Source organism: Pholcus phalangioides, unplaced genomic scaffold, assembly GCF_987345545.1.
Source record: "Pholcus phalangioides strain wild (caught in Gottingen) unplaced genomic scaffold, Ppha-v1.0 ptg000011l_1, whole genome shotgun sequence".
NCBI lineage: Eukaryota > Metazoa > Arthropoda > Arachnida > Araneae > Pholcidae > Pholcus > Pholcus phalangioides.
The window spans coordinates 27,028,277-27,056,233 of record NW_028301604.1 but is presented as its reverse complement, the minus strand read 5'-3'; the positions used below and the strand labels follow the sequence as shown (position 1 = coordinate 27,056,233).

General features: G+C 37.0%; 1 protein-coding gene across 2 annotated transcripts in view; it reads right to left on the bottom strand.

Moving 5' to 3' along the window:
* LOC149080286 (protein phosphatase 1 regulatory subunit 12B-like) overlaps positions 1-27,957 on the bottom strand; it is a 423,274-nt gene that overhangs the window by 43,033 nt on the left and 352,284 nt on the right. Inside the window, exon 21 of one of the 2 annotated variants that reach the window (XM_089239417.1) lies at positions 14,501-14,587. The exons of the other annotated variant lie outside the window; for it this stretch is intronic. Within the exon in view, the coding sequence (XP_089095543.1) occupies positions 14,501-14,587 (87 nt within the window). The remainder of the gene's footprint in view (positions 1-14,500; positions 14,588-27,957) is intronic. 2 annotated transcript variants of the gene reach the window in all.

Genomic DNA, 27,957 nt, shown 5'->3' with positions numbered 1-27,957 from the left:
CAGTGCTCCAAATTGATAATAATAACACAGCGCTATAAGACTCACACAAAATCCAAAATTTCCTCGCCTCACAAAGCACATTATCATTAAACATTTCTTCATTCGTGAAAAAGTGATGGAAGGAGAGATTGTAGTACAAGAGGTCTCTATACAGTTGGCCGATATGGTGACGAAGCCACTGCACAAGCCAAGATTAGTGACACTGTCCGCTGAAATAGGACTTGTATTATAACAGAATTGTTTGTTTTATTAACAAGGGAAAGTGTTAGAATATTATTAATGGACAAAATTTATTTATTTCTATTTTTGGTATCTGGCAACTCATTATTAGTCAAGCATTTAGTTTCAGAGTTTTGGCAACAGCACAGAAAACATGGCTGCTCAAGTCTGAACAGCAACAGATGTTGTCTCTCACTTTAAGTGTTTAAATCAATTAAATGTCTGTCTTCAATTGAATATTCTGGTTATAATTACTTACACTCATACACATAATTAGTAATAAGGATATATCAACAGATCCAAAATAAGAAATCTCTCAAGTGCAGTGCTTGCAAGAAAACGGGGTACCTCAGAAAAGTATACATTAAGACACTGCTAGATGAACAGAACAAAAATCCATCAGAATTCAAATCAACCAATCATGTGTCCAATGCCAAACTTTTCATAGTTATGGTGTGCAACAAATTATTGACATATTTCAACACCACAAATGACCAAAAGATATAGACAAATATTTCATCATGATCAACATTGAAGGTCGAGATGTAAGATTCGAAGTGGATTCTGGTGCAGGATTTACATTTATTCCACACGCAGAACATTCGAACACAACTTCAAAACTTAACTGTTGCTTTCCAATTATACACTGGTAATGTGTTCCTGCCAGATGGAAAAGTTGATATGAATGTGGAGTATCAAGGGAAACCTCTCGTGAAGAACTCTACGTTGTTCCAGAGGAATATGATGCATTATTAGGACGTGTTTGGATAAGGCATCTGAAAATAAGCCTAGAAGATATTGACTCTCAAAAACCAGCTGATTTTGGAGCATTACAAGTTCAACAAACTAACTGCATAGATAGCATTATTTCTAGATATCCAAAAATTTTTGAAGGAAAAAAGATGGTTGCATCCCACGTTTCAAAGTTTCATTGCAGCTATGTGAAAATTGCAAACCATTTTTTCACAAGGAACGTGAATTTCTTTATGCCTTGCGCTAAAAAGTCAATCAAGAACTGGACACACTTGAATCCCAAGGAATCATATCGAAAGTTGCAATAAATGATATGGGATCACTACTGGTAGTCATTCCTAAACCTGATGGAAATGTACGACTCTACGTAGATTACAAGATTGATGTCAACAAGTGTCTTGCCAATACCAACTATCCAATTCATCGAATTGATGACATCCTGAACAGTCTCTGAAACTCAAAATATTTCTGCTGGCTAGATTTGTTTCAAAGCTTATCTTCATGTTCCAGTAGCTGAAGAGAGCAGTCAAATTCAAACTTTGTCTACTCATCATAGAAGCTACCACACGAATAGGCTATCTTTTGGCATCAAAACAGCACCTAGTGAATTCAACCCAATAATCGACCAAGTCCTTCAAGGGATACCCAAGACTAGGCTCTCTCATATTTCAACAATATCACAGGCGTAAAGTTATTGAAAATGTTAGGGGGCTCAGGTCCCATACAATAAAAACTCATTTATATGACGCGCTGTATAAACAAGGTTTCAATCACGCCGCTGAAACAGTGGGTCAAGCCATCGTAAAAATTTAAAAAATCGTATAACTGAGACTTATTTGAAAAAGAAACCCCCACTCTCCTCTTCCATAAAAATTTCCCTAAGGAAATTGAAATCAAAAATTTCAAGCTATTGTAATTTAAAATTATATTTCATAAAATTAAAATCAAGAAAAATTTTTATTACAAAAAAATTACTCAAAACACAGTACTAAGATTGAGATTTAAGAAACAGTAATGTTATGTCAAACACTTATGATGTTTTTGAACATGTTTTGATAAAGATTTAAAATAAAATAAAAAATGTTATTTAAAAGCTTAAACAAAAAAATTGTGTGTTTTGTTGTTCAGTTTCTATATCCAAGGAAAAAGTCAGTAAAGCATTGAGCTCAGCTCGATTTTTTTCAGAAAGAACAACATTAAATGGTTTAACATACTAAAATGGTTTACTACGCCACTATCTGTAGTCTATTGGTCGGTGGTGTTGGAGTTCCTGCCCTGGGGGTGAATGATACCTTTAGGTATCTCGGAGTGAGGTTTAGATTCCTCCCAACCCCTTGTTGGTCGCTTCTCATTTTGGGTATAGTCATTGGCGTACAGAAAGGGGGGGGGGTTTGGGGTTCTAACCCCCCCCCCAGCCAAGATTATAGTGTTGCAGGAAAAACAACCACCCCCCCCCTAAAAGGAGAAAAAAATTTTAAACCCCCTCGAGAAAATTCTGTGTACACCTATGGGTATAGTTACATTGTTTCCCTAGTATATTACTAAAATAAAATAAATTTACAATGATACTTAATTCTAATGTTTCTTACAATCCCAAAAGCAGAATATGCTGAAATCTGCAACATATGCACAGAACAATTAGTGCTACTGCAGAACAATCTGGAAAAGTTTTAAGAAAATTTTAGCAGGGCAACAACTAGTGGGTCTGGTGCCGCTGGACCAGAGGCTGCACCAATTTCACCCTTTAACCTCTCCTTCAACATTACAAAGGGGCGTCAAAATGCCTGCTTGCCCCGGCCAACCAAGCATCTAGTTGCGACCCTGTATGCAACTGACATTCATAAATTTAACAGTTTGAAATAATTTCACAGCAAAATCTTAAGTGCAGTGTTTTTCTGCCAGATTTTAGGCAACACCTTTCAAAGTTGAGAAATACCCTCAGGTATGTGTGATCATATATTCTGTTTTGAACATTGTCCTGTAAGTCAGTGGTTCTCAGCATTTTGTTACCAGCAGCCCAGTCTTGCCCAATTCATGGTTCATCTGCGGCTCTCCAGAATAGTTTGGTACATATTTTTACTTATAAAAGAATCACTTCAAAAAATAAACATACAAATCAATATCTCCAGCTCGTCCCGATGCCCCTGACCAGGGGGCAGAAGGCAACTGCCACAGGCGGCAAAATTTAAGGGGTGGCAAATTTCAGGTGGAAACAAAGAACACCATTATAACATTATCAAAGTTTAAAATGGTGGAGGCAGCAAAAATCCCAGTTACGATCTTGCCCCTAACAAAATAGCTAGGCCCCTAGGAGCCACGACGCACACTTTGAGAAACACTGCCGTAACTCATAGTTGTTGTTCCGCTTGTTTTCATCTCAGCAGAAAGAATCACTTCAAAAAATAAACATACAAATCAATATCTCCAGCTCGTCCCGATGCCCCTGACCAGGGGGCAGAAGGCAACTGCCACAGGCGGCAAAATTTAAGGGGTGGCAAATTTCAGGTGGAAACAAAGAACACCATTATAACATTATCAAAGTTTAAAATGGTGGAGGCAGCAAAAATCCCAGTTACGATCTTGCCCCTAACAAAATAGCTAGGCCCCTAGGAGCCACGACGCACACTTTGAGAAACACTGCCGTAACTCATAGTTGTTGTTCCGCTTGTTTTCATCTCAGCAGAACGTAGTTTAGCTGGAGGGGGACAAAAATTGATGGAAGAAATTCACGTAAAAAAAATTCAAGCACTCAAAAATGATAATATTTTTCAAGGATTGCAACGATTTTTACAGAATTATAAACACTTGAAAATGAACTTTTTCCCAAGGATTTTCAAGGAGGATACGAACCCTGTCCCTATATGCCAGAGGTTGACAAATCCCAGGCTCCAGGCCATCATGGCGACTAGAAAATCGGTATTGGCACTAAACATTCTCTGCATGTGATTGCTAGATTGGAAAGTCACAGAATGACAAAAAGAATTTCCTGTTTCACTGCAGTGTGCCTTTCAACGTGAGAAGGAGGTGGGACACACGCCACTTTCCCAACCTTTTTAGGCCATTCCCACCTTCTGAAATTTTTTTCTTTCATCGCCCCCTGGATCTTTCCATCGCCCCCAAGGGGCGATATTTCCCACTTTGGGAAACACTGATATTATAATATATTCATAATAACTTCAATAATAATACTCTGTTCCCATTCTTCTAATCACCATCACAAAATAATATTACAGCAACTCCTTAAGTTGTCCGAGCAATAATTTCATGCTCGGCTCTCTTTCACACCTTCTGTAGTTTTGTCATTTTTGAACACCGGATAATCCACCCTAGGATAATCGAGGTCCTACTGTACTTTTAATTTCGATAACAATTCTTGTTCCAAACCATGTTTGTCATGAAAGCTTTTGACCTCAAGAATACCTGTATAAGCCTTTGATGTACTCGCAAAATGCCCCCAAAATTAGAGAAACTGTTAATGAGCTAGTACTTCCAATGAAATACTGATGATCTACTTAGGCATAGATGGCGACAGGCCCATTTCCAAAAAATTTGTTTGGGGGGGGGGGGGAGACCAGAATGGTAGAACAATAGATTTGGCCATCTTTTCCCCCTTTTTCAAACATTTTCTCCCATTTTGGAGAACCCCCTCCCACGCTACAGCCTTGGATGGCGGTATCTATGACTGAAAATTTAAAGAAAGTTCTCTTGCCTTTTCAGGGAAACATTGCCAATATATCTGGCTGCCCATTTGTGTGTATGTTTGTGTTCTTCACACAAAGTGGCATGCTTTTGACCTTGTGGAATGCGAGAATTTTATGCAGAGTCCTGCCCTCACAGCTATTACAGCGGCTTGCAAAAGGCTTGGCAGGATGAAAGTGACCAACTTTTTTTTCGGAATTTGCCTACATCTATATGTGTGTATTTTTGTGTGTACTCCGCCTCGCTCTGGGGCAGTTGTAGAGACGTCATGCTACTTCAATGATCAACACTCTGCTGAAAGGATGCCGCTAAAGGACCTCCCCAGAGGCATATACTGTACACACAATGAGGAAGGAGATCGTACAGGAAGCGAGTTAATATAGACCCGCCGACCAATTCCCACCACCCACCATTTAACAAGTGAAGGGGGGTTCAGCGATTCAGCAACATGTTAAACAGTTTTGTCCTTTCTTTTTTTAACTCATAATAGGTATCTGCCACAGCCCTAAAGAGGATTCATTGATGACATTTTCTTCTCCTGTTGATCTACAGAGACAGTAAACAATCCTCAGCAAAGAAAAAAAAATTTGATATTTTTTTGTGATGGCCCTTTTCCGATGCCCTAAGCATGTGCTTTGTTTTTCTCAAAATGGTTAATTCTGCCTGTTGCGACCCAACGGTTTTTCTTTGATTACTCCGAACGATAGAAAAAGGCAAAGTGCTTGGATAAAGGCTATCTATCCAGGAAAGTTGGTTGTCTGGAATAACTACTACATGTTCATTCAGTCCCGTAACTAGGCTAGGGCAACCAAGGCATTGCCTAGTTACGAGCCCTGGGGCCCTGAGGCACACTACAACCCTGTGTTCATAGAAGAAAAATGTCACGCTAAACATGGAAAGAAAACCTATCAATACAAAATTCTTTTGAATCAATTTTCAATTTAAAATCTTATATAAGGATGACAGCAAGAGAGGCTTGACAAAGTACAATAAAGACCTCGTTGTAACATCAACACTATTAACGTCATCAAGCGTACATTATACAAGGATGACATCACTCTCCGCTACCATACGAAGGTTTTTAACAACTGGCTGTTGAGAAGATATATTTTGGAAAGAGAGAAAATTCAACTGCCCCTGCGGGGAATCGAACCCACGTCCTTTCATTGCGATTCCCCACAGGGGCAGTTGAATTTTCTCTCTTTCCAAAATATATCTTCGCAACAGCCAGTTGTTAAAAAACCTTCGTATGGTAGCGGAGAGTGACGCCATCCTTGGTGGCAGCGTCAGCAGTTGTGAGCTTGGCCTGAGTCTGGTCCGGCCGTCCATGTACGGTCCCTTTCAGTGTACATGAGCTCCAAGAAAAGATTGAGAGATTCTGTGCCTCTGTAGTCTAGGGCGTTCACCCGGAAAGTGAAAGGACGTGGGTTCGATTCCCCGCAGGGGCAGTTGAATTTTCTCTCTTTCCAAAATATATCTTCGCAACAGCCAGTTGTTAAAAAACCTTCGTAGCGGAGAGTGACGTCATCCTTGAACTACTTACTGACGTCAAAAGCAGAGTGTGGAGGCCTATCTCTAGGAGGTGCTGCTCTGTCCCAAGCCAAGAGTACATGTATGTTTGATGCCCCAGGTGCTGAACCAAAAGAGCACTGAATTCTCCCTTTAACGACGTATTTAAAACTACACGGGGGGGGGGGTTTGAATGCTTGCCCCAGCTGAAAGAGTATTTAATCGAACCCACGTCCTTTCATTGCGATTCCCCGCAGGGGCAGTTGAATTTTCTCTCTTTCCAACATATATCTTCGCAACAGTCAGTTGATAAAAAAACATACATTACACTATTAACATGCCCCTCACCAACTGGGGGACCGGGACGATTCCTCTTTTTTTGATTTTTCACACAAAAATTCACTATAGAGTGGCCCATGAGCTATGGCCCACCACAGAACCCAGCTTGAGACCTTGATGGGGGTATGCCTATATCATCCCTTTTTAAGGGCCTGCCAGCATAATTAGTAAATTGGGACTACTTGTTATCAAATTATCTCTGCTTATGATCATTTTTATTTGGTCCCTGAGTGACGTTATACTGAGGACTGACTACTTACGATTTGTTGGATTCTAAATAGATAGATACATTTTGCATCACTTATATCCCATATTGTGCACTGTTTATGAAGGGGTGACCAACCTGCTTCCTTAGGGGTTTCGTTTCTCATCTTCCAAATACATAACCAGACGGGAAGAAAACTGGAAAGCGGGGGGACGTAACTAGGAACTTTGCCCCAAAACTTTAAAATTCAATAATTTTATAACAGTGTTCTTGTTTCCCACCTAAAGTTGCCACTCCCTAAATTTTGCTGCCCTCCCCCCTCTAGTTCCGACCCTGCCTAGGGGCTCCTTCGACCTTTGAAGACTGGACACAACCCGCTTCACATCTCAAAGATATCGAAGCATATCCGAAGGACGGGTGTGGCCGAAAAATTCATTTTTTTCACATAATCAACATTCGTTTCAGCGGGTGGATCATTATATACAATAAAAAATCAATTATAAAATCACCATAATATTCTGAAGTTCTTCAGGAGCCGAGGTTCTGGCCAAGGGGCTCTTGAACCTTTGAAAACTATTTTTATTTCTTTTTTTAAATCAATATTATAATTTAGTTGTTTATTTGCTTCTGTGTTCTACCCCCCCCCCCCCAGTCAAATATTGTTGCAACGAGGCTCAAAAAATGTTTCGGCATCGGCCGTTCGGTTCTTTGTTCTGAATGGACATTTAGAATGTACCGTTTTTCCCCCAATATTTTTCAAGTAAACATTAGGGGAAGGGCTGAAAGTTGTTGGTTTTCCCGTATATACGGGACTCGAGTGTGTACGAAGGAGAGGGCGGGTGCATTGCATTGCTTTTTCAGAAATTACTAGGGGACTGTGCTTAATGGCCTCAGCCTCTAGGTTCCGGCACCTATCCTGTACAGAGTAATTTTTCTTATCTTGGTTTCAATATTATTGGCCTTCCGATTTTCACCACCACCACACATAGGAGCCAAAAAATAGGGGCTGAGGACAGTTGAGCCCCCCCCCCCCCAATAAATTTTGTAAGGGGGGCAGAGCCCCCTAATTAATTACAGAGAAAACAATCCAATGCGCCTTCTCTCTCCTGCGTACTTGAGTCTCATATATACAAGACGACCCTGCATCTTTCATATCCCCCAAATGTTTTCTTTATGACGCACACCTCCTCCACAACACATCTTTGGGCTTCCTTTTGTGTTGGTGTCATGCGGCCCCCTTCCCTTGGTCACAGTAAACAAAAGACGACACACTCTTGAGTTTGGCCAAGCAAACAAGAAAAGACCTTTCCCCACTCAAAGAAACTTTGTCAGTCGTGCCTTCTGGCAGTAAGGATTGGCAGCGAGGGAGGGTGGAACTGAACAACAGACAAGAAATGAGAGAGAATTATTGGCATGGAACAAGAAAGCCTAAGACCATCGAGAGTGTTTAAAAGAACTAAAATTTTGAGCAGATTGTTTCCATTATATAATTCATAATTAAGACAATTTTTTAGTAAAAAAAATTTTTTTTCATCATACAAAATGAGGAAAACGTTTACATGAATTTCTGGGGGGGGGGGCAGCGAGCCGGGTCTTCAAAAATATTGGGGGGCCGGATACAAGTTTACACATATGGACAATATCATTGTGCATGGTACGAGAAGAATGTGCTGGGAACCTTGAACTGTGCTTCCAGAGATTACAGGAATATGATCTTCACCTGAATAAAAATAAGTGTTCATTTTTTCAAGACACTATCGAATACCTAGGACATACTGTGGAATTCAACAAAATTTCCAAAAGTCCTGAGAAAATTAAAGCAATTATGGAAATTCCACGTCCATCAAATGTGGAAGCATAATGCCCATTTCTCAGCAGGGTCACTTATTATTTAAGATTTCTACCAAATATTTCCTCTGTCACCTACCCCCGAGACAACTCCTTCGGAAAGATTCAAAGTTCCGATGGTCAGCAGCATGTGAAGCAACCTTTTCCACGCTGAAAATGAAAATGTCAAGTGAACGAACTCCAACTCCATAAGATCCAAACTTACCAGTTGTTCTGACGTGTGATGCTAGTCCTGTTGGTATCACCAGAATCTTGGCACACATTATTGATGGTCAAGAAAGACCTATTGCATATGCCTAAAGACCTTTGACAAAAGCCAAACAAAATAATTTACAGCTCGATCGTGAAGCACTAGCCATCGTGTTTGCAGTTATTCATTTCTTCAACTATCTGTTCGGAAAACGTCTCAAATTAGAGACTAACAATCATCCTCTAACAAGAATTTTTCATCTGAGTTTAAAGCTACCTCCTATGACATCTGACCATTTACTTCGATATGTTAGTTTTCTTTCAGCATTTGATTACGATATTACATTCAAGAAAGGAATTGAAAACACAGATGCTGATTGCCTTTCCAGGGCTCCAGTTGTGCAGAAAGAGACGTCTAGTGACATGGCTATCAACAATGAGATCAATAGTGTGCATAGCATCAATTAATGAATATCGACAGAAGTATGCCGACTCGATCAAAAAAGCAACTGACTGATGAAAATTTATCAAAAATCAAACAGGAAATTCAACAAAATCCTGAACTTTCTTATGAATATACCCTAGAAGATGGAATCCTATTCAAAGAACAGAGTAGTAATTCGAAAAATACTTCAGAAACCTGTTTTACATAAACTGCATTGAACACACATTGGCATCACAAAAATGAAAACTTTCTCAAAGATACATTTAATGAAAAGGAATCAACAAAGATATTGAAAATTTATCCAGATCATGCGAACAGTGTGTACAGATCAAGGCAAATCCTTTGAAGGTGCAAGTCCATCCCTGGGACAAACCAAAGGAAAATTGGGACAGTGGCCACATTGATTATGCTGGGTCTTTCCAGAACTATTTTTTCTTGATCGTTATAGACGCAAAATCCAAATAGGCCGAGATCAAAATATGTCGAAATGTGCCTTCTACATTCTCAACCCTTGAAATGTTATCTGACATTTTTGCTATGCACACGTATCCACGCACAATTGTTTCAGATAAGGCAACAATTTTTGTCAGTGACCAGTTCAAACCTTATTGTGCTAAAAATGGAATCTTTCAGAAGCTTATATTGCACCTGGACATCCTGCTACTAATGGCTTGGCCAAGTGAAATGTACACACATTGAAAAATTGATTTAAAACAATGTCCGATGAGCAAATTCAATACATGCAAAAGTGAGAGAAATAGTTTTTCAATATTGAGTCCCTCCATTGCCATATGGTAAAACTCTGGCTGAAATGTATTTGCAACGTAATATCAATATTCAATTTGATGCTTTTTGACCCAGGAAACACATTAAGAACACTGAACACACAATCAAGTCTAGACAATTAAGCGTGGGAGACAGAATACAAGCCTGATGTTATATCAAAAATCAAACTGTATCGAAACTTGGTAGTCATTCAAAAATTTGGAAAGCTTCACTATCAAGTGAAGTTGGATGATGGTTATTCTTTCAAAAGACACATTGATCAACTGAGAAGAACAGAGGTTCCAAAAAAGTCAGTCTCCTCCTTACCAACTACCAAATTTAATGATAATGAGGATTCTGATGAACAGATTCAACAACAACCCAGATGGCAAGAGTTTTGTCATCCAGGAATGTATCAGCAACAACCTGATTACTCCCAGAATTCAGATATTCAACCACAACCAAGAAACAGCCAGGATGTACCAGTCACAGACCAACATGATACCCAGCTTGAAGATCAACATGGCAGTGCAGATCTCCATCATACCTGCAAGAGTATGCCTCAGATTAACTGTTCAATTAAGCATGGGAGAACTGTTGTATCTGGTAGCAAGATGTAAAAGCAGTAGTCAATACTGTCCAGTTTGTGTTTATGTCCTGTATCAATCTCGGCCACATTGCCAGTTGCTGCATTATGTCTGTCTGTATTTCATACATTTATTAATCCAGTTAGTTCTCGTTATGTTTTCATTAATAAATAGTATATGATAACATCACATCTTCAATCAGTCTCACCTCGGATAAAATAACTGTATATATGTACACTTTTTACATAAAAAAAATAAAGCATCCCTAATCCCTAAATAATCCAATCATCTTAAAGTTTTGCATGCAGATTCCTTTATACCAAGTATGAAAAGGAATTAATTTTCATTGGCCATGAAAATTAATTCATTTTCATACTTGGTATAAAGGAAGTGTTAATTTCTGTCATTCTACTAGGGTTTCCATTGCACAATTGGGATTGCATAAAACAGATAATTATTGCGGACAGTTTATCTTTCATTTTCGGTGTTCCACTCTCTGGAGATGACAACATTGTAGCTACAATGTTGTCAACGACCTTGTCACCTATTGGATGCTTGTCCGATATGTGAAGCTAGTTGGTCATACAGAAGAGAGAAGTAATAGGCTTTCTTTTCTTTTCTTTCAAACCAAGCACAACTCAGGTCTATCACCATCTATGGGCAATTTACTACCTAATGAGTTGTGCCGGAAGTTTAAGTGTGTATACCTAACAGTCTCAGTGTGTATCTAGTCTCGAGTCTGATTTTCAGTGCTGAAATCACTATTTCAGAAGTGAAATGCAATGATTGAATATTTGTGCTGTTTGTAGGTCTGTTGCTCTCCATAGCGAGACTTTTCAACAGGGAGATCGACTCGCATTTGTGCCTTAAAATTGGGAACCACAGAAAACCAACTTCAGCCAACCCCCACTGTAGAGACGGTGGGACTCAAACTGGGTCCCCATGATGCAAGTCCTTCACTATGACCACTCGACCACCACAGTGGTAGCATAATAGGCTGCTACCTACACTGTACTGACCCTGCTGTGTGAAGGAACTGGTAACAGGTAGAATGGAAGGCCGGTGTGTACGAATACAATGGAAGATTCGATGGTTGTATGACAGGCTCAAACCACCCCAACTGCATCATTGTCTGCCATCTGATGTGCTACAGCCTCTTCCCTACTACCTATGGCACCATCCACCATCTCACATCGCATGGCTGAGGTGGGATTATGTTCACAGCTGCCTTTAATGGCACAATATTAATAGAGTAATCTGGAGTGGTACCGTAGCCCATCACGATGGCTGTCAGCAAACTGCCATCGCATAGTGTTCAGCAATGGATCCTACTTGAGTCTTTAAACAGATGACCATCGGATTTCCGTGTAGAAGTGTTGGGTCTAGTGGTCACAATCAATCTTTATTTTAACAGCAGTTCACAGCCATTACCCCTTATGCGATGGTGTGGAGTGCTATGTTTACAACAGCAGGTCACTCCTGGTCATCCTGCGTACAGCTATAACAACTCAATGATATGTTGATGACATCCTGTGATTGTTTGAGTTACCCCTCATGGCAGGTCATATCCTGAGCCATTTTCGAACACTATAATCCTGGCCCCATGGACTCTCATATCTCTGGACTGCTTTCCGACTGTCGATACTCTTCCATAGCCAGGAAGGTTACCAGACCTTTCGCCAATTGAATATGCATGGGACATGATAGGCAACCAGATTTGGGTGCCCCTAAATGTTGCAGACCCGGAACAAAATATGAGGAATGCCTGGCAGAATATATCGCAGGATGAGATTATGAATCTTTATCACTCCCTTACATAGACATATACAAGCGTGCATCACCACCATGGGAGGGTTCACCAATTACTTGATTTCAGAAATATTTCAAATTACAGCATGATCTTTAAATGTGATCGATAAAACAGATGTCATGGCAAAACCACTTTTAAATGAGCATCCAAGTTGAAGTTTCACGTTTTGGAATGAACCCTGAATTGCTTCATGTCATGTCAAGGCAAAATACTTTATTATCTATCGAATAAAAACCTCCTTTTTTCAAATATATTTTCTTAAAAAAAGGTGCATCTTACACAGCAGCTAATAAATTTTGCTAGATATTTTTCTTATCCTGTTTTTCAAAAGCATAAATAATGTACTCAGTGAAGCACCAAATTTCTATGATACTTCAATTTTTTTATGTAAATGTATAGCTTCAGATTCTGAATACAGTGGTACCCAGTGTAACAAATTTAATTCATTCCTGAGAGTTACTCATATCATGAAAAACTTGAAACATATTTTCCTATTTAAAATAATGAAACTACATCTCCACAATGGAATGTAATAGTGTTAATAGCAATCGTTAATAGAGGTAGAAAAATTCATTTTCCAGAACAATTCAGAATAAAAACAGTTTTGGTTATAAAGCAAATACAGGCATGGTACAGAACAGAAAATGCAGCTGTCTTATACTTGTTCAATACACCAAAGCTTTCATGTGTCAAATAAACTTGTATCTTTGCGAGTTTTATGTTCTCTATTTTTATTTTCATTTTGAGCCATAAAGCTATACAGCGTGTTCTGTGAATGGACTGACAAACTCTGAGGGTTTTTAGTAGACATCAAGATGAAAAAAATTGCAATGGAACATGGTGTCGCAAAATACGTTGAGGGTGAAAATTACAAAAAACACATGCAGGTTTCGACGTCATGTTGGAACGACAAAAAAGATAATAATAACTGCAAAAGGATTTATTTGATTTAATTATTACAAGAGTTGTTGGAAGTGACAGTTGCTAAAATCATTGCACTGTCTACAATGGCATGAAAACGACTCCCGGACATGCTCGAAGATACCAGGTATGATTTTGATGTCGGCCGCAGCTGCGACAATTCAAAATAGCACTAATTTATGTTGTCTGCAGTGCGTGATCCCAGCCCAGCACATGCATTTCGCAATGCCATTTACGTCAGATATGGTGAGCAAACCCACGAACGCATTCAGCAATCAACTGACATCCACCTTTTGTCTCCTATGGACTCAGAGCGTGCATGCGTTTTTTGCAATTTTCACCCCCTTAACGTGGTTTGCGACACCTTGTTCTATTGCAATATTTGTTCCTCTTAATGCCTACTAACAACTCTCTGAGTTTGTCGGTTCATTAACAGAACACCCTGTATAGGAGTTTCATAATTTATTGTGTCTGCCCGAGAGGAAAAAAAAAGACATTATTAATTGCAGCTATGCAATTGTAGGAAGGTATTCACTGATTTTTCAGATAAAATTAAGACTAACTTGCTAAAAATGATGCTTGACCAAAAATCTGTTGAAAATTTTGCTATATGCTAATTTCCCTGAAAATTGTTATTCATCATTAGCAATCAGAAATCCAAGAACATCAATAGATGAACATCATGAAATCCAAGACATGTAGGGAAAAACTTTGATACACATCAAACTTTGCTACATTTGTTTGATTATAAGCAGGTCCAACTGCATAAAAACACTATCAATATAATATTAGAATTAAAAAGTGAGATAATATCATTTAGAAATTGTGCTAGGCTTGATTGGAAATCATCATGGAAATATTTCCTGCAGACAACAGAAATATGAATGAACAATCTTGTTTCCTGTATAGCTGAACCATTACCATAACTTTTTTTATCAAATGTTTATAAGTTTTTCAAAAAGACTCCCACCACATATATGACACATACACATTTCTTTCCTTTTTATAATCAGGATCATTGAATCTAATTATTGAATTACATATGTAAATGAATTGTCATTTCTGAAATTTTACCAAAGTAAAATAGTTCAAACATTAGATTCCAGGGAAAGGTTATTTCAAGCAAGCCCATCGCAAATAAAAAAAAATTAGATGACATATCCCTCAATTTAAGGGATACACATGCATATTACGATAAAAAGTTCATTTACCTATTTGGATAATTTGCACACCACTCGTGACAAAGCTCGATTTTCTGCTTTGAGCTTTTCATTTTCAGTCTTTAATTTTGAAATGTTCTGCAAGAAAACCAATATGACTGATGTGGTCATATAGACACAGATATCCACTTTCAGGACATCTGCATACTAACTGGATTTATTTTTTCTTTACAAATTAAATTAGTTTTTGTTAAAAAAATGAAAATACTTGATGCTTGTAATTAGATTGAAGCAGATAAAGCAATAAAGCGAGATTACAAAACATTTAAGGGAAGAAATTTACAAGTAGTGTGACAAATTTTTTGTCAGATTACTTGCTTTTTTATTCACAATGTCAATAGAAAGTATACATTTTCACAGGGAAAAACACTTAAAAAGAGAAAGGTATAGAATTCATGAGGGTGAGTCAATAATTATGCAAGCAATATAATAAAGTATATTTTCAAACTTTTGTCAAAAATATTTATGTTTGCATACATACAAATCTAATCGCTCCCTTATCACATGAAGAAAACATTGATCAATTAACATTTGATCAAAGTACTAGATTGTTACATTGTTTAATTTATTTTATCGCCACAGTGATAAACTCTTTATCGAAGCCCAATAAATTTTGTAATCACAATGAACGTAACACTGTAACAAACCCAAATTCAGAAATTCACAAGGAAAAAAAACGATCCTGCTATCGTAGCAATACAAGATGAAAAGATACTTTTATTGCACTCAAATATTCATATATTGAAGTAGCTTTGTAATATGAAAACAATGTTATATACAGACATTTTTTATACAGAAAAATAGCTTTTAAATGCATAGTAAATTCACTAAAAAGGGAGTATTCTAAAACAAACTTTAGACTTAGACTTATGGGTGGGTGATTTCATAGAACCTAGCACTGCGACCAGGGGGTCTACTGTACTAAAAAAAACCAAATTTTGGATATATAGCAAGGTTTTTTTGTGGACACTAATGGATACAGGGTGCTTCTAAATTCAAAGGACAAACTTTAAGATGCAATATAAGACACCTAAACAAGCATGTTCATGGAATAGCATTGATCGTAGAATGTGTGGTCAAATTGCAATAGCAAAGGCGATAAAGGATGTTTTTAAAGAGTGCACAACAGCACTTCACCAAAAGCAAATGTATTTTTTTCAACTGATTTGATGCGATATGTACTATTAACCATTCCAGGATGCATATGCATCTTTGGGTTGTATTTGAGTTTGTTTTTTACTGATGCAAGGACCATCGAGGTTATGCTGTGTCATACAATGGTGGAGCGGTATAATGACTTGTGGTAGAACTTGGGCTACTCAGATTGGACCATGAGAAGGCCTACCACATTGCATTACCCTTCATCCTCAAAAGGTTGATAGCACTTATTGAAGTATATCCATCAGAAAAAATATGATATTTGCTTTTCGTGAAGTGCTTTGTTGTGCACTCTCCAAAAACACCCTAAACCGCCTTTAATATTGTGATTTGACCACACATTCTATGAGCAAAAAATGCTTGTTTAGGAGTCTTATATTGCCTCTTAAAGTTGTCTAGGATGTATCACAAAAAATGTCCAAAAAATAATAATTCAAAAATAAATTCTGGAGTTCAAAAGATATGGGAAAATATGGAGTTCAATGTGTAAAATTATCTGTAAAAGGATGTAAGTCTGTAGAGGAATTCACAGTTGTGGTAGTTTCACCCTTAATAAAATAATTGGGATAAATATACAAATAAAAATTTTTATGCAGTCCTAGATATCCATTCAAAAAAATGTCAATTAGTGAAATTTATGCCTCTCATTATTTTATATAACAGTGATAATTCGTGGTCAGATATTTTTGGGGGGGGGGGGGTGTGCAGATTTCTAAAAATATACAGTATCTATCAGTGATGATATGTAGTCAAGTAAATGCAAGGCCATAACTAAGAATTTGGCCGCTCCCATTTTATAATTTTATATAATGGTGTTCTTTGTTTTCCCCTAAAACTTGTCGCCCCCCCCCCTAAATTTTTCTGCCTGGGGCAATCGCCCTCTCTGCCCACCTTTAGTTCCGGCCTAGTAAAGTATTGTACTGCATTGAAAATTTCTATTTTTGTTTATCAAATTATTTTTCACATTATCTGTATATCTATGCAGTTCAAAAATAATAATGGTCTATCAATGCAACGTTTGTGCAGTGAGCTTAAGCGATGTCTTAAAAACTTTGAAAATCATCATTTAAGTTTAGCAGTTGCCACCAGCAATGGTTTTTGCATATTGTGTGAAAATTCATATTCCTCTTCCAATATCAGGGGTCTGTCTGTGTCCAGCCAAAATTTGGGCCCGTTTTCTGAACCCTTCACAAAATTTAAGATTTACAAAACAGACCCTTTACAAAGTTTCAGATCTGAAAAACCGACCCTTCACAAAATTCTGGAACTTAAAAACGGACCTTCACAAAATAAAGAATAATGAAACCATAAATTTAGAATTTCATTTCTTTTGTGTAGATTAACTAGATTACTTCGCTTCCTGCAAAATTACTTATTTTTAACAAAAATTAATGATCCTTTTCCCAAAAATAAGGGAAATTTTCACAAAAACTGGACCTACAAAGAAGGTCTGGACAGACAACTGAATATTATACTCCAATTTAAAAAGGTATATAAATTTCTATGATAAAGTTATAAAATATATATATTTTTTATTCAAATATATTCTAACTTAGAAGATACAACAGATTTAAAAGGTAGCAGATAGCAGCACGAGTATCCGCGGTGCTGTTTTTAGCACGCCCAAAATGAATATAATAACCTGTACTAACCATTCCCCTTTTTCCTCCTCTGGTTTTTATACTACCAAAGGGTATCTCATATGGCGTACGACGGAAAGCGGCCAAATAGAAAAGAACACAGAGCTCTCTCCATGGGAAGTGCTGCTTAACCTTGACCATATAACCCGTATTTTACGAGGCTTTTTTTTTTATCAATGCTTCTGAAAATTTTTATTTTCTAATTTATTGAATTCAGTTTAAAAATAAAAAAAGAGAAATTCATTGATATTAAGTTGGTATCAAATACATTTAAAGAATTAAATTAATGACATAATTTTCAGGGGGCATGCCTATGTGTCTCCTTCACAAGCTGCCCTTGATATATATAAAAAATTATCCTTTAACACGCGGAAAAAACATTTGTAGAAACATTCATTATCTAAATTCTTAATTTGTGTCACTTTTTATGACCATCTCTATTTCTTTTTGAACGAAAGTTATTTTAGCTTGTGAAAAATATGAAAATAATTTCGATCACCAATATCTTAGCATTTCAAATAACCTTCAGAATTTTATATATTTTTTGGACATTTCTCGTAAAATACAGTCTATATGTGTTCCACACTTAAGCTTAGTTAAAGTCACCAAGAGTGGAACCTTCAGTTTCATAATCACTATTTTTCATGAGTATGGATCATGAATGTCTATAGCAGGAGTTCTCAAACTGTGCACCACCAATCTTTGCCAGGGGCACCACGGAACGATGGCCCTGACAAAGGTTTTTTTCAAAGAGGCTTTTTGTTAAACTGTGCTGGACATCCCGAACAAGCATTGATTAGGGTAAAGGGCCCCATGGATAGAAAAAATTTGAGAACTTCTGGCCTATAGTATTCAGCCAGTTAATCAGTGGAAAGCAGGTTTTTTTTGTCTTTTGTTGCTTTGTTCTGGAGCGTACATTGGTAGAAAAAATAAAAGGGAAGTGTATAGGGGGAAAATATTGGAAAGCATAAATACTAAACTATGAACCAAATTACATCTCCTTCATACCATATAAATGATTAGCAAATATTAAAAACCAGTTTGAGATAGAAGACTTTTTTTTCTCAGACCAAAGATATCAAGGAAACACATATTTTTTGGATATTATGTATGTGAAGGTGAACTCAAAAAGTCATTTGGTCTCTGCTGGGACTCAAACCTAGGTCATCTTGCATACTGGACAAGCATGCTACCATCTACATCACTGAAGATACAACCTTGCCTTCCTTATTTGATGCACTGTAGCATGAGGTGCTGAAGTATAGGCATTAGTATCCAGAAAATACCACCATGGCATAATATCCAGAAAATATCTGTTTCCCTGATATCTTGGGCAGAGAAAAAAATGTCTTCCCTCTATCATCCTACCTGGGGGCCATTTACTGAAATTAAGGGAGGCTACTAATGCTTCTACTTCAGCACCTCATGCCCCTGCACGTGAAATAAGGAAGGCAAGGTCGTGCCTTCAATGGTGTAGATGGTAGCATGCTTGCCCAGGATGCAAGAGAGCCTGGGTTCAAGTTCCAGCAGAGACCAAATGACTTCTCTTTCCAAGTTCATCTCGCACAATATCCAGAAAATAGGTTTTATTGAAAAACCTGTTTCCTAACAGATGACCATAAAGCATTTTTGTAAACCAGGCTTTAACCCTTAAAGTATGCAAATATACCTTTCGAAATATAAGAGCAAAAAACAACCCCTTTTTTTCTCTTAATTGCGAATCCCAAATAAGTGATTCAGCAGGTTACTAAGGTCAATGTCTATTTATGAAGAGAGAGACTTGATCATTTAGAATAATCAAAAAATTCCACAATGACTGCAGAACAGTACAATAATGAAGCAGCTAAAATCACTTGTGATTTTTACTGCATTCTGTGCATTTTGTAGCAAGCTGGAAAATGACAATGTTGAGCAGCATTCTAGAAAACCCTGTATTTTCCAACATGCCAGAAAAAAACTAAATATTTTTTCAGAATTTGACTCTTTAGTCTGGGAAATATTTCTTTTTTTTAATTAAAACAAAATCTGTTCAATAATCCTTTTGATTAGTAATTTAAAATTCAGCTCTTCTTTATGCATCTAATCTCATCAATACAAAATTTGATCTTGTAGGAGTTTCTTGGAATAAAATTTGTAAAAAGAATGCAATGATGGGTTCATTAGAAGAATATCCAGTATCCATTGAACTTTTCAGCAATTTCAAAACAAATTTTTTTATTGATATCAGAAATAGTAGTTGACTTGCATATCTCACACACGTTCAATTTCTAACTATGGTTGAAAGTAACTAGTGTGAATGAAGACAGATATACGGTTGAGTTCAGATTGAATGTTTTTATTCAAAATTTTATCTAGTGGAAATATTAGTGGAATGTCTAAGTACTTGAGTATGCCGCAGAAAAGTGTTCAAGATTTGTTGAAAAAGAAAAAGATATGAAAAAAAATACTTAAACGACACAGAAAGAGAATCTGCATCCTGTTTTCAGTTGATGATTGGAAGATGAAACAAAATTTCTAGAACTGGAAAAATGATAAGCTGAACTTATTTACTTTTTTCCCAAATAAAAAAAAAGTTTTTTTTTCAACTGGAGTAAATAAGAAAGTTTGTGTGATATGGCTGATTCAAGACGTAGAAGCCTAAAAATGATTTTGTTTCATCGAATGAATGGGTCACTGGAAAAGTTTCTCAAAAATTTATCTTGGTTAAATTGAACTGTAGCAAGAGCTGCACAAAAACAAAAGAAAAGGGGTTTTGCCTAAAATTGTCATTTTCATGAAAAATTACTTAAAGATATGGAAACAAAAAATACACATTTAGTTAACACTAGAAAGTGGTTGATAGGGTGAATTTAATTTGATAAATATAAATTTAATAAACTGAATAACATCAGAACCTTTATTTATCCAAAATGCTGAAAATCAACCATTTCAAATCTAAATATTGGTGTCCCTGAATTTTTCTAGCATGACTGATTATAAGTGACAATACAATATGTGATTATTAATAATTAGATTGTGATTTGTGATCAATTTATAGATCTTATATTGATGGATTTTATAATTTGAATGCGTTTGTAGTTTCCTTGAACTTCTAATTAACTGAATTTGACTATCGAAATATCATATTTATCTATATTTTTGAGCTGAAAGTCTTTTGATTCTTTAAAATACCTTTGAGATTCAGCTGAGTAAACAGAAGTGAGGATTTCAAATCGGGTTAAAATATAGGAAAAGTATTAAAACTAGTTGGCCAATCACTATCAGGCTCCACACACAGCCAATCAGGGTCTAGCACTGCCAATGAAACCACACAATGCATCTCTTCTGCAGCCGATCACGTTTAAGTCTATATAGGGAACAACTCAACGGGAATAGATTGACAATGCCTTTCTTGCTTGTCGCAAATACCTATGAATGCGTAACCTCTAAAGATGTCAGCCACAGATGTGGACGAAACACCAGGAATGGAACTTCTTAGGCCATGGTTTAACAACGTGAAAACCTATAAAATTCAATGACTATCCTATATATTTTTCTTTCATTATAACCATCATTTTATATGAAGTACAATGACTGGATACCAAGCGAAGATAATTAGGAAAGAAAAGTCACAGTCCTCTGTGAGGAATTGTACTTCATATAAATAGCAGAAAAGTTCATTGTTTTTTTTTACCACCAAATATGTTTTCAATTCAATATAACCATCACCCAATATAACATCCAGTTTCAAAGGAACAATGGGGGTCATTATAACAAGTGTCAACTTTATATGCTTCTCAACAATCTCTGATATGTGGGAACTATATTCTGTGGCACAAGAAATAATTCTCTACTCTTTTCACTGCAAACTCAACCACAAATCAACTAAAATGGTTGGGCCATACAGTTGATGCTCGATTTCATGAACCTCTAATTTATGAACTGCATGTTTTCACGGACTAATTTTCTGGTCTCAAACAATATACTGTTCCTTCATACATCTTTCCCATTTACAAATTTTGCGAACTAATTTTTCATGTCTTTATGGGTTTGTAAAAACAAGCATTAGCTGTAGCTAGTTTATAGGATCAACATTAGAGAGACCTATCTTTTTTTCTTCCCTCTATTTTTTCCCAAGCAATGTTGAAGAGGATTAACCTTTTGCGTAGTGGGGGGGAATATGCTTCTTTTTCTGGGCAAACAAAAAAAAAATTTTTTTTTGTTTACTAAGCTGTTGAATAGATTCAATAGTAACAAAGACGACGGGGACACTGAACAAATAAACCTGTCAGAAAATTAGAATTAGAACCAGGGTTGGGTTTTTGACGTCAAAAACAGACTGGTTTAAAATGTCAAAAACTGGTTTAAACCGTCAAAAACTATCAAAACCCGTCCAAAAACCTAAATGAATACTTTGGGATGTTTCGAATAGAATAGGTATATAACTTAATGATGAGGCACTTTGATATTACAATGTTTCATTTTCAAACACTAATTTATTAAAATTGAAACAAAATATTAATTATAATTTGCGATTTTGAGGTACAAAATATCTAGAATAGATATATAATTAATAGTATGGTTCATTTTTACCACGTAGCATCCGATAACATGTAACTAATTTTGCGCATTTTTCTACACCTAAACGATTTCTAAGTTTGGAATGGACAAATCCAAAGTTAGAAAATACTCTTTCAATGGAGGCTGAGCTGGCGGGACTGGACAGCAAAAGCATTGCTATTTTATGAGTTCGGATGCAGGCTCAGCTGAAAAAGCATTACATTTAGAAAGTCCTTTCCACCAAATCACAGGGTTTGTCATTCTTCCTGCTGCACTGAAATAAGAAGGTGGAAAAGGAGTTTTTTCCGCTTCATATGAAATTAGCAATAGCGGACAACCGTTAATTTTCTCTGTTGCCCATGTGCGAGCCAAATCACTTTGCACATCAGTCAGTCCTTCACCTTTATATTTTGGGTGCAAATTATATGCCAAATAATGAAATGGTCTCAGAATCTGGTTCATCCTGTTTTGTATCTTTTCAATGTGAGGCTGAAGAGCACTTTCTTTGAGAAGGCTTAGCCAAACACGGCATGAGTCAGCTATTGTAGCTGTATCTGTTTGAAGAATATCCAATGCAACACTTATTGGCTTGAGTTGGAATGAAAGATCTTTACACTGTTTGTATAAATTATAATTGTTGATTAAAATAACAATTCCTTTGTCAATGTCATTTTCGTGATCTTCTATTTTCTGAAAAAAATGGCCTATTGTGTAAAAATGTTTCAAAACAAGAAAGTGTACTCTTACTATCGAGTATCACCAGGTAATTGGGGTTTTATTGACCCCATATGTTCATTAAGCCATCCCAAAGGCAAATGATGGTTTCTAAAGTATTTTTGTATTTTAACCACCTGTTTGAGCACAGCTTCAGGTGTTAGATCTTGTCCGAGTAAGTTGAGCCAATGAGAAGAGCACCCATATTCTATTAAATTTTGGTCAATCTCATTAAGCAAAAGTTGCCTGGCTTTCTCCATTACTTTCGCATTATCAGTTACAACTGCCTTTACTTCACAAGAATATTTATCGTGGGCCAAACATATGGAATTGTCAATTATTTGCTTGTGGTAATCTGCATTTTTCATAGTAGCAGCCACTCAACATCTTCAAGAAAATAGGATTTACCTTCAGAATGCATACATGTAGCTATGACTGGATCGTTATGAATATTGCTCCATCTCTTCAATTAAAGTTACAGCTTTTTCACTCAGATGGTCTTTTGCAGTTTTCTCAACCTCTCTTGTAACTTCATCAAGCAATGACTGAGCCAAAGCTTTTCTACTTGGGGTATTATAACCAGGTCGCAAAGCAGAAACTAGATCTTTGAAACTTGAATGTTCAACAACACTGAATGGGATATTATTGGCATAAAAAAACTTTGCCACTAATAAATCAATTTTTTTTAGTTGTAGCAGAATTTGATTTCACAATGAAGTCATCAATTTTTTGCTTCTTTTTTTGAGTGAAAATTTCAGGTTCTGTTGATTCCAACAAAATAATAGGCTGTGAAGCAGTGGACTCTGTAGATGTTGATGTAGTTGCTTTTTGTACATCAGGTATTTGTTCAACATCATTGCCCCTTCCAATACACTGAGCTATATGGCTCTTCATCCTGTCCACACTATTACATCGCATAACTCCACAATTAATGCATTTTGCATATCTCTTTCCATTTTTCTCTACTTTATCAAAATTTTGCCAGGCTATATGCTGTGGCCTTCCACCACGATTCATTATATTTTAAACTAATAATAGACTAAATATTTATGATTTCTTAGAAATTGGTTTCACTAAACATAAAAAAATATCAAATGAAATTTCTGAAATTGGTTTCCATATTAATCCTCACTACTTTACAATTCAAACAATAAATAGCAAAGTTGGACTTTTCTCTAGTACACTGGTCTTTTTCCTCTAAGGGCAGCTGGTGTCTTTATTGGATTATAAGACCATCTGCCCCTAGCATGATAATGCAGTCACTACTGTTGCTGCTTCTTGGTGAAGGAAAAAGAAAAACAAAACCCCGTGAGATAATATACCACTACATTTAGATCTGATGCAATCCCCATTCATGAATTTTGTAAAAATAGAATGTCAGAATGCATAGCCCAAGGTTAGAAAATGTGATAAGAATTAGCAATTTTGATATTGTAATATAACTTAAGTAACTAAGATACTTTATATAAAAAATATGTATATTCAGGCTACTTTTATAAGGTCTTTTTGAAGGGAAAAAAACACATTTAAAAATATACCACCAAATGTAACCCAAGAATAGAAACTGTGGTAACAATGAAAAATTTTGACTAATAATGAACTAATTAATTTTTCAGGGGAAAAATTTTTGGATAATTCAGTATTTTAATTGCTGGATATATATATTCTAATGTTATGTACAATAAGAATATTGTTTAAATATCTGGGATTGTCTAGATAATATAATAACAGAAATAAACATATATAGCAAGCATGAAAGAACTTTTTAAACATGTATCTGTTGTAAAAAAAAAAGTAGAGCAGATGTTGATATGCAAATATATATATATATTCATATATACACTCATTGCCATAAAAATTTGCGCACCCAGAAGAAGTCGTCAAAATGAAACGAAATTTTACACATGTAAGTACTACGTTGATATAAGTAAGTGATTAGAAAATCCAAGAAAAAGGATCATTTATTGCAGAAAAAAAGTACAGATGAACAGAAGTTTTAATACTCTGTTGAACCCCCCTCTAGCGTGAATGCACGATGCGATACGAGCGGGCATTGAGGCATGCAAGTTCCGTATGATGTCCCGAGACATCTCGTTCCACAGTTGCTGTAAATGCGCCTCTAGTTCGACCAACATCGTAGGGTGTCCAACTTGCCGCCCCAAATTATCCCAGATATGCTCGATTGGTGACAAATCTGGGGATAGAGCATGCCAGGGAAGGGTGGTAATGTGGCGGAGGCAGTCTTGTGACATCCTTGCTGTGTGTGGCCTAGCATTGTCTTGTTGAAAAATGGCTCCTGGGAGCCCTGCCATGAGTGGCAACACATGTGGCTGAAGGATGTTATGGACGTACCGCTGGGCTGTCATTGTGCCATGGATCAATATTAAGGGTGACCGTGTATCGTAAGCAATGGCACCCCATACCATGACACCAGCTGTGGGAGCGGTATGTCGCTGTAAAATGAAGGCAGGATTGAAGCGTTCACCACGGGGCCTCCACACACGAACACGATTGTCATCACTGCTCAAGTTGAATCTCGATTCGTCGCTGAAGACGACCTGGTTCCATTCCATTACAGTCCAATCCCGTCGTGCTCGACACCACTCCAAACGGAGGCGTTGGTAGGTGGGTGTCATTGGCAGCACACGTAATGGGCGCCGCGATACCAGATGTCCTTCTGCCAGGCGCCTTGCGATGGTTCGGGAAGACACAGGGACCCGTAGTGAAGCTGCTGCCTGTGTCTGGATAGCGGCCAATGAGGCAGTTGGCTCTACGCGTGTGTTTCGGATGATGTGACGGTCTTCTCGACGACTGGTCTGTCAAGGACGTCCTGAACCTGGTCGCCATGTAAATGACATCTCTTCTGTCCACTGGTTCCAACACCTCCTCACAGTAAAATCAGAACGGCCTAGTTGACGAGCTACTCGCCGAGCTGACCATCCAGCATCCATCATCCCGATGATTCTTCCCCTATCGAACTCTGACAACTGCTCATATGGTCTTCGATGGCGGCGTAACGGCATGTCTACCTCAGCATTTCCTTTGCAAACGATTAAATACACTCCAGCAAGCTCTGCTTACCTGTTTTATACTCCAAGGAGAAGGAAGTTCAACGCCCTCTAGTGGCATTACGCAATGCGCAATCATGCTGCATTTCTAATCATTTGCGTATCTGCCCGACATGTACCTTCAGGCCAACTTTCGTTTCGATCCTACAATTATTTCTTGGTGCCAAAATTTTTATGGCAATGAGTAAATAAAGAGTTGAAGAAATTTTAGAAGGTTGAAACTATCTTGAATACATTACATATCCTTCCGTAGTTTTATGCTATGCTCTACTCAAATTCTATATTTTACAAGTATATATACATGTATATAATTGTCCAAAATAATTATGTGGGGGGGGGGGAAGAATATTTTAAAATCACACATTATGTATTGCAGCATAGTCACTTTAAGCATTACATGCAATCAATGTGCATATTTTCAATGGGAATTTATACGTTGAAAAGCAGTATTTGAGGTTTTTGACGTGACAGTCATGCGTCAAAAACCTGCCAACCCTGATTAGAACATATATTTGTATGCCATCTATATGTGATTTCAACTCTTTAAGCAGTTTTTAAATTTTCCTGATCTGCATTATAACTGCCACAGTAGAATGTTAAATTTTCTAGAAAATTGCCACCTATTTTCAAAAAGAATTTTTTTTTCTGATTGTTAACTGATCAATGCCCCCTTCCCCTGAAACTGAGAATAATAAAAACAAGGAAGAGAAAAACGAACATTTTCTGTTTATGCTGTATGCAATAATACTATTTTGCCGCAAAGAGAAGTAAAGTCTCTCGCCCCTTCTGTTATCAGACTTTAAACAAAAGGTGACTCAGCCCACAGCTGATTGACAGGATTGGGGGAGGAAACATGTTATCTAAAGAAGAAACCTTATAACAGTATTTAGGCTCAGGGTTGCCAGAATGAGAGCATTTTAAGAACCCAAGATATTTCTGGGTTACCTACATGAGAGCGTTTTATGAACCAGAGAAATCTTGGGATTGCCGCTCTAAGGGTTAAGAATTTCATTGGAGAAGAAAGCAATTAAACTGTCCGATGATTGAGCAGGTCACTAAGGTCATCACCTAAATGCAATTAGAGCGGTAGAATCATTTTAAAATTGGTTTATTGTTTTATTCTATTGTAAACATTACTGCATTGCAACGATAATTTCCCAGATTTTTAGACGAAACTTTCATTGCAATTTCTAGAATGGGAAATAGTAAAAAATTTCCTAGAACATAAAAAAAAAAATTCTTCCCCATAAACCCTACTCACAGATCACTTGAGCAGGGACGCCAGAACATATGTGCTCATATTGCTCAAGAAACACCAATCATTCAAATTCAGCCAATAGATAATTCTTAATATAAAGTGCCCTTCCAAATATGACTAAAAATGTTTTACATTCATCCCAATTTATTTGCCATTAGTTTTGCTCCTGAAAAACATACTAAGTAAAAAAACCTGCTACTTTTGGCTGCTATACTGACCACAAAAAGAAAAGACTTTCTCAATACAGATCATTTGATCATTTTTGTTACACCACAGTCATTTTCTGCACACACGAGGGCTAAGTAGACCAGGACCTACAATTTATTGCCGATTCCGAATGGCAGGCTTGTTTTTATACTCATTGAAAGTTGGTGCACTAACCCCTCGATGGGGGACTTTTCTTCTGCGGTCATGTCACAGTTTCAGTTGTACCCCTGTGTCAGGAAAGTTTTCTGACAAAGACAAACCAGGTATCAAACTCGCGACACCTCTACACATCCTTTGGTATTTTAGGTGAGAATCTTATCAACCTGGGCTACTGCGCCCTCTCGATAAAGATCTTGCCCATCATTTAAAAAGAAAGACTTCAAACTAGTCTTCCAAACCATTTTATCCCACCAGCCTTCAAACTCAGTGGTGACTATATGGCAGAAAAAGAAACTACAGTTCAGAAATTTCTTGCTGTAAAAACTATATCTCTAAATGTTCGATAAATTTTAGACTTCCTGGTGATTCTCTCCTCCTTCCCCCTGAATTTTCTCTATACTAAACTATCAGTTTTGAGATGAAGTTAAAGAAGGCGATAATATTCTTTATTGGGGTCTTTGCTTAAGATACATACGTTTTCATAACCGTAGGATATATACATACATATTCACCATCAGTGTGTATTATTGGTAACTGGTATAATGGGAAGATCTCACACAGAGCAGAAAGAAATAATTATAAATTTTTTCCCACAGAAATTTCATATCGTCATTAATGAGGGAGCAGATTTAATACCTCATGTCAGTTGACTTTTACCTAAACAACTTTCTTTATTGTACGATTAACTTTATATTATTGATATTC